The sequence below is a fragment of the Peromyscus eremicus genome, chromosome 3 (genome assembly GCF_949786415.1).
Source record: "Peromyscus eremicus chromosome 3, PerEre_H2_v1, whole genome shotgun sequence".
Classification (NCBI taxonomy): Eukaryota; Metazoa; Chordata; class Mammalia; order Rodentia; family Cricetidae; genus Peromyscus; species Peromyscus eremicus.
Genome location: NC_081418.1, coordinates 58896573 through 58904590, shown reverse-complemented (window position 1 = coordinate 58904590; position 8018 = coordinate 58896573). Strand labels below are relative to the sequence as shown.

The following is an 8018-nucleotide window of genomic DNA, read 5'->3' as shown; positions in this document are numbered from 1 at the left end:
TCAGCTCCAAAAGATGGGATCGGGGTTCATGTCCCTGAGATAAGCTTTCTGGAGATCTGCAGCTTCCTAATTCTCTAAGCCTTGTTTAAATAATAAACATAACCACCACGCTGTATTCTTTTAAAGTATTTTTTCTAGGCTGTAAGCGGAAGTGTCTGGCTTGTGTTTCTGCTCACTTCCTGTTTCTCATTTCACAGTGAGCAGCTCTTTGAAGGGTCATGCTTGAGCTCAGAACATATTGTGCTGATAAAACATGGGTTGGAATATGGATCGGCTGTACAGGCAGGCAGAGTCCGTTGGCTCATATACTATGGAAACTGTTTCCTGGCTTTTCTACTCCATCTACGAAAGATACAGCATCTTGGCCCTGCCAGGAAAGCCAGAAACTTCATGGGAGTGCAGTGTCACAGGGGACAGGAAAGGAAGCCACTCTTGCCTGTCAGCCAGCCCCATGGTAAGTCCCACTGTGTGTGTATGTTTACATGTATGCGTGTGTGGTGTATGTCTTGTTTGGATTTGTGTATGTTTTACATGTGTGTATATGCTGTTTGTGTATATGTATGTTTCATATATGTGTGTGTTTATTTGTTTAAGGATATGTACTGTTTACGAACACTTGCATTTGTGTATATACGTGTTTACATGCCTGTGTGGTGTGCGTATACTGTGTATAGTGTTTGTATTTTACATGGGTATGCAGCTTGCGTATCTGTACATGTTGTATGTATATTTGTGTACTCACAGGCATGTATGAGTGGCCATGTATGTACATTTCTGTTCATCTGTATACATGTTTACATGTATGTGTATGAATGGGGTACATTGTATTTTTATGTATTATATGTGTCATGTATGTGTTTACATGTGTGTATTGTTTGTTTATATGTATGAGTTGTATATGTGTATAAATGGCATGTGTGCCACATTTATGTTTGTGTGTGTTTACATGCATGCATGGTGAGTGATTGGTGGGTATTATGTTTATATTTTTATTTAAAGTTTTTTCATAGAATATATTTGATTATGTTTTTCCCTTTTTCCTACCTCCTTACCAATCAAACTTCATGCTCTTTCTCTCTTAAAAAAATAAAATACAATTTTAAAAACCTGAAAATCAAAATAAACAAACAAAAAACCAATAAGACGAAAAGAAAAAGTCAAAACAAAATGAAACAAATAAAAAAGCCCACAAGACTAACTTTTCACCTGTGAGCCCATGGCCAGCAATAGAAAAAAACCCAGAATGAACTGCGAGCCCATGGCCAGCAATAGAGAGGAACCCAGAATGAACTGTGAGCCCATGGCCGGCAATAGAGAGGAACCCAGAATGACCTGTGAGCCCATGGCCAGCAATAGAGAGGAACCCAGAATGACCTGTGAGCCCATGGCCGGCAATAGATGATAGGAACCCAGAATGACCTGTGAGCCCATGGCCGGCAATAGAGAGGAACCCAGAATGAACTGTGAGCCCATGGCCGGCAATAGAGAGGAACCCAGAATGAACTGCGAGCCCATGGCCGGCAATAGAGAGGAACCCAGAATGACCTGTGAGCCCATGGCCGGCAATACAGAGGAACCCAGAATGAACTGTGAGCCCATGGCCAGCAATAGAGAGGAACCCAGAATGACCTGTGAGCCCATGGCCGGCAATAGATGATAGGAACCCAGAATGACCTGGGTGATGTCCTTGGCTGGAGGTTCTTCGTCTCTTGTTTGTCAGAGCATGTATGGCTTCTGGTTTTGAGTTTCTGTGGGATTCCTGTGTGTGCGACATGTGTGTCTCGACGTCTACGTGTGTTTCTCATATGTTTTCTTTAGCTCTTTTTCATCTGTTTGTCTGTTTGCTGGCTTTGTCCCTATTCTCGTTTGTTTTTGTTTTATCTCTTTTATTTTATTATTATTCTTTACATGTCTGCTTGCTTTCTAAGGAGAGACAGAAAGGGTGTGGAATTTGATGGGAGGAGAGGCAGGGAGGACCTTGGGGGAGTTGGGGGAGGGAAAACCATAATCAGAATATTTTGTATGAAAAAAAATCTATTTTCAATAAAAGAAAAATAAGGAGGGGAAAGCCCACAGAAAATCCTGGAGTTCGTTTTGTATTATGCACGTATTTCTATGTATGTTGAATGTGGTGTAAACATGTTTGTGTGTTTATAAACCCGTGTGTGTGGCTGTGTATCCACATTCATATAAATACAAGTGGTATGGTAGAAAGAGCTGTAGCGCAGAGCCAGGAGAACTTTGTGTTCTGTGGTGACCTTTATGCTTAATGCTGTTGTTCTCTCAGTGATGGGGACCTGCAGCCAGAGTCTGGCACACTCCCCACAAGCATTCTACCTCTGAGCCATGTCCACCACCCCCAACTGGCCAATGCTCCCCAGGGCACTTTTTAAATGTCACATTCTTTTTGAGCAATGTAACCAGGGTGATAATGTCTCTCTCATCTGGACTGGAGATCAAAATTCAAAGTGTCCCGTGTGTGTGTGTGTGTGTGTGTGTGTGTGTGTGTGTGTGTGTGTGTGTGTGTGTGACTGTCTGAGGCGGGCCAGCAAGGCTCAGAGGATGCAGCCTCCTTCCTCTGACAGTGCTGTGGGCACGGTGCTCAGTACACAACTCTTGCCTGGGTGATGCCTGGGCTCTGCACACTCCAGCTTCATCTGCTGGGAACTGTTTCTTTCAATCCATCTGTTCTCCAAAGCACGAACGAGGTCAGGGAAGACGCCCCAGAGACTGAGGGGTCTGCCTGGCCTGCTTCCTCACTCTTCTTGGGAACCGCCAGACTTTCTTGAGCTCCCTGCATCCACATGTTAGCCCATTAAGCCAGACACTGGCTGAAGGTCATAACAGCACATCACAAAGCCATGTCTCCCGTGTTCCCACTGGCTTCTTCCTGGGATTCAGAGAAGATAAGGCAGTCTGCTAGCCGGGTAGCATAGAACATCTAATAGTGCTGTGACAAGTCCAGACTGCACTTGGGGGCCCCACCCCAGAGTCTTTGTCCGGATGTTTAGTCTGGCTGTGAGGGTCTGAGAAAGTCACAGATCATCCAGTTTTCTTCTCAACCCCGTAGGGAACACCACTCTAGGAGCAAGCAGCACTGCAGGCTCTGGAAGCAGAGGATGGAATTAGCCCAGGAAGCAGGCAGGCATCACTCATCAGAGCAGTTATTGGGAATTCCTGGCTGGGATGCTGTGGCTCCACTTTGCAAACAGAACTAAAAGTGGGCCTGTAGCTGTGGACATGCTGTGACATTGGAGGAGCAGGTCTTTTCAGATTTAGACCTCAAACTCCCCCTGAAATGACACTCAGGCCCGGGCAGTGTGAGCATCCTAGGCAGTAACTATGTCTCCATCGCACACCGAGGTGCCCAGTTCTCAGCAGGGTTCTGCCTTGCACTATGAAGATCATCCCCATGGCTGTCACCTTCCGTGCAACTGCTGAACACAGCCACTAGCTTTCAGCCATGCCAATTCTCAGTGCTAAAACCTTGATGGTTCTTTCTGAAGCCAAGACCCGAAGCTACACCCTCTGCATAACTTCCTGCCCTGCCTATATAGATCTTATAGGGTCTGAGACACAAAGACCATACTGCCTCCCTCTCTTCTTCCTGTTCTTCACCATTCTCCTTCTCCTGACCCCATTCCCTGCCCCAGGCCCTCAATGCACAGCTCTGGACACTGTCTACCCAAACAAATTCAGTAGCTCCTTTCTTATGACAATCTCTCCAACTCATGGCGGAGAACACAGTGCCTGGGGGTAGGGTTCCTGAAACCTCCAGAGAGTGTCTCATACCCTTCTTCCCCACTCCTCGTCAAGCACACACACACACACACACACACACACACACACACACACACACGGAATAACTTTCCCTGACAAGAAAGACAAGGCCCCTTAAAACGCAATCAGTACACATGTACAGGCCACAGAGACAGCTCAATGGATAAACGTGCTTGCCGTGAGAACATAACCCCTGAGTTTGGTTCCTGGGACCTATGGGGAAGGAGAGAACAGACTCTTGAAAGTTGTCTGACCTCTCCATGTGTACCATGGCATAGACCCACCTGTGCATGCTCATGTTCCCAAGCTTGCTCACACACACATAACAAAATGAAGTTATTTGCATGTAGTTAAATGTATTGTTGTTTTCTGCAGGTGGAAGAAGAATGTGGACACAGTCCCCAGAAGAATCCCACAAGGCAGTTGCTCCTGGACTCCGTACAAGGGCCGACAGAAGGTACACAGCTTTCCTAGAGAGGTGAATCAGAGAGGTGTAGATGGGACCACTGGTAATCACTACATAGATTTACCCACTGTAGCCAAAACAAAACAAAATGGCTCTTCTTTACACCAGGAAAAACTAAGGAAAGGGACCCCTGACAGGTGGATGGCCATAGGAGGTGAGAAATGCCAGTTCCAAGGGAAAAGAGTCTTCGCATCCAAGCTCCTCCCTGAGAAGGACAGGCTGGTCATGTGGACATGATACAAAGACTAGCGTTTTCTCACAGCTCTGAAGCCAGTAGTCCTTGTGTGGGTGATTAGCTGCATATGACGTGTCACATTGATTGACAGTACCATGCAAGCAAGCTGAATGTCTCCAGTGGCCATTGGCAGGGACTGGGTTCAGTCTTCTTGGAGATTCGCCTTTGCCACCTAACCAAGGGAGATAAAATTTGGGGATGCTAGAAACCTACCCACGTTTTCTTTCTAGAAGAAATTATTTGTGACTCATTGTATTTGAACATGAATGACTTTGTTCTTTATGAATTTGAAAGGCCTGGACCATCAGAAGAAAACCCACTTATTTCACCACTTGGGAAAGTCATCAACACAGCCTTCTTCACTTCTTACAGGAAGCAAAGTTAGTCATTATTTGAAAAGTCCCCTCTCTGCATCTCATGATGCATTTGGCTTTTAAGTTTGAGCTCTGGCTGCTCAGAAATAGTTATTCTTTGGCCTTAACTGTGCCTTAACTAGGCAGACAGGAATGGACATCCAACCATCCATGCCTAATTGAAACTTGCGTGAATCGACTCAAATCCTTTCCTATCCCCTTTGGAAAAGCTCAAGAGAGCCGAGATGATTGCAGGTCAGGCTGGCGTACAGGCGTGAGGACGCAAACCAGTGGGTGCTGAGAAGGTTTGAAGGCTGAGCCTAGCTGCCTTTGGCAGGATTCGTGCTCTGTGATCAGAGACCCAACAGTGTCTTCCACGGGGATCACACTTGAAAACTGTCATTTGGCATTTTATGTGGTTTAGGTCTTAGCACCTGCAGGGCTGGCAGAAGGGCATTTCCTTCCAGTCCCCAGCCCCAGGCATATTTAAAAATCTTGGCACTGGAGTAGCCAGTGTTTAGCTGACATGTGGGTCTCCCTTCTCAGCTGGTGGCTCTGATGTCCCTCTTTGTAGAAATGTTCACCTCTGCCTTCCAGGATGCAGTCTGAGAATGTAAGCCCAGGGCAGACCTCAGGGACAGATGCTGGCCTTTGTCTCTGCCATCTCCTCATCCTGGGACTGTTTCTCAGATGCGCAGGGGCATGGCCTCTGATAAACAGAGAGGATAGACTCTCGTCCCATTTCCCTCAGATGTTCTGTTTTGTAAAATTCTTCTAGGTCTGAAGGAGAAAGAGCTCACCCTGAAGAGATTGCAGCTCCTTCTGGTGGGAAAAACAGGAAGCGGGAAAAGTGCAACCGGAAATAGCATCCTTGGCAGGCAAGTTTTTGAGTCCAAAATCAGCGCTAGACCAGTAACCAGGACCTTCCAGAAAGGGAGCAGAGACTGGAATGGAAAGGTGTTTGAGGTGATCGACACCCCAGACATTTTGTCACATCAGGACCTGCCTGAGGTAGCAGCTGAGAAGATCTGTGGAGTCTTGGACTCTCCAGGGCTCCATGCAGTGCTCCTGGTGATACAGGTGGGCCGGTACACAGCAGAGGACCAGCAAGCTGCCAGGCGCCTCCAGGAGATCTTTGGAGAAGGGATCCTGGCTTACACCGTCCTGGTGTTCACTCGGGAGGAGGACCTAGACGGGGGATCCTTGGAAGAATATATCCAAAACAACAACAACAAGAGCCTGGATGATCTGGATGTCGCATGTGAGAGGCGACATTGCGGCTTCAACAATAGGGCCCAAGGGACTAAGCAGAAGGCCCAGCTGCAGGACCTCATGGAGAAAATCGAACTGATCCTGTGGGAGAACGAGGGCCGCTGTTACACCACAGAACTTCCAAATGTTCCCAGCAAAACAGTTTAGCCACAGAGCAGGCTTCTGAGGAGGATCCCTCAAGGAGTCCTGGCTGGAAAGGCTGTCCCAGATCCAGATGACCTCCGAGAAAACCTGTAGGTATCTGATAGGGAGGGCATCCATGTGGGCCGACCATAAGCAGGGGTATCTTAGTTAGTGTTCTATTGCTGTAAAGAGACACCATGACCATGGCAACTCCTATAAAAGGAAGCATTTAATTAGGACTTGCTTGCAGTTTCAGAGGTTTAGTCCATTATCATCATGGCAGGAAGCATGGTATGCAGGCAGACATGGTGCTGGAGAAGTAGCTAAGAGCTCTACATCCAGATCCTTAGGCAGCAGGAAGAGGGAGACTCTGGGTATAGAATGGACTTTCTGAAACCTCAAAGCCCATCCCCAGTGACATACTTCCTCCAACAAGGCCACACCTCCTAATCCTTTCAAATAGTGTCACTCTCCAGTGACCAAGTATTCAAATCCATGAGCCTATGGGGGCCATTCTCATTCAAACCACCACAAGGACAGTCCATCAGCAGCTGCACCCTGTGCCCAGCCCTTGTGGCCTGCTTCCTCTGTTTCCACAGAGAGCTTTCCAGTCCCTGGGTTACACTGTCAGGTGTGGCAATGGGTGAGGCCTCAGTTCAGGGGACCCAGCGACAGTCTGTGTCCAGCTACACAGCTTCTTTCTGACACATGGGCCCTCCTTACACTTAGCCCGCAGCACAGTGCCCTGATACGGGGTCTTCTATCCCACTGATATCACGTGTTCATGTTCTGTGTCTGTTCTCTAATACAACCAAAGCTTCTTGCCGTCGTCCGGCTCTTTCTTTTGAATCAGCCCACGGACAGCCATGGACCAGGTGCTTGTACATTTTCGAGCTGCACCCTTACCCGTAAAGGGGGACAGACATTATGACTACAAGGGGACTGCCCTGTGTAGTGGTAGAAAATGACAATGAGACAGAATAGAGAGGCCCAGAGCAACAGTTAGGATTTTCTTCCACTATGTAAGGTAATTTAATAGGTTTGCATTCTATAACCATTTCTGAGCACTGATGTCCTTCTAAGCTTTTGAGAGACTTGGCTGCAATGACCACATGTGCACAGTGACTAATTCTGGACCCTGTATGTCCTTCCTGGGATGGGGAGGATCGTGCCTCCTCTGTCCTTTGTGAGCTCAGTACAGTTGGACTGAATGTGTAGGAGCAGACCCCATGCAAGTGCAAACCTGAAGAACACAGACAGCGGCAAACAGGACATGGCAGAGGTCCCGAGGAGTCAGAAATCTGAGGGAGCCGACCCAGAACTCTCCCCTGTGTGCTGTCTCCCCTGTGTTCCAACACATGCCCCCAATAAAGCTTTGTTCCATTGGTACTGCTTGCCTCGTGATGATTTTTGTCTGACTTGGGAAGAGAGCCTTGAACTGATTGGTAACCACAGCGGCTCTGACGTACATGCCAAGATGTATCCTGGGCTATGGCGGAATGTGAATAGGAACCTGGAGAGAGGCCAAATAAATAATAAATGATAAAAATTAAAATGACACTTGATTCTCTTGAGCTGTAACAAACAGCTCTCATGGACACTTCCTGTGGGTCAGAATGAGTGGAGTTGGGATAAGAACTGAAGAAGTCAGCCTTGGCCTAGGAGAACCTTACCCTGAGGCTATAGGGTGTGGGGTGTCTCCACCTGAATTGATTTGGACAAGAAAGACTAGTACTCCCTTCCCCACGAGGCTGAGAATGGGTCAGGTTACTCTGGTTACCTCCCCTTT

At 47.4% G+C, this 8018-nt stretch overlaps 1 protein-coding gene across 1 annotated transcript; it reads left to right on the top strand.

Annotated features, from left to right (window-relative positions):
• Positions 1-209: 209 nt before the first annotated feature.
• On the top strand, positions 210-7552 carry Gimap6 (GTPase, IMAP family member 6). The gene is made up of 3 exons (XM_059256623.1): positions 210-454; positions 4156-4237; positions 5613-7552. Exons 1-3 carry the CDS (start codon positions 254-256, stop codon positions 6251-6253), a joined length of 924 nt encoding a protein of 307 aa, XP_059112606.1. The 5' UTR covers positions 210-253; the 3' UTR covers positions 6254-7552.
• Positions 7553-8018: the final 466 nt, after the last annotated feature.

Coding starts and splice junctions, on each gene's coding strand:
- Gimap6 (XM_059256623.1), top strand. CDS start 254: ATGGGTTGGAATATGGATCGGCTGTACAGGCAGGCAGAGTCCGTTGGC. Junction 455..4,155: donor GCCTGTCAGCCAGCCCCATG/GTAAGTCCCACT, acceptor TGTTTTCTGCAG/GTGGAAGAAGAATGTGGACA. Junction 4,238..5,612: donor CGTACAAGGGCCGACAGAAG/GTACACAGCTTT, acceptor AAATTCTTCTAG/GTCTGAAGGAGAAAGAGCTC.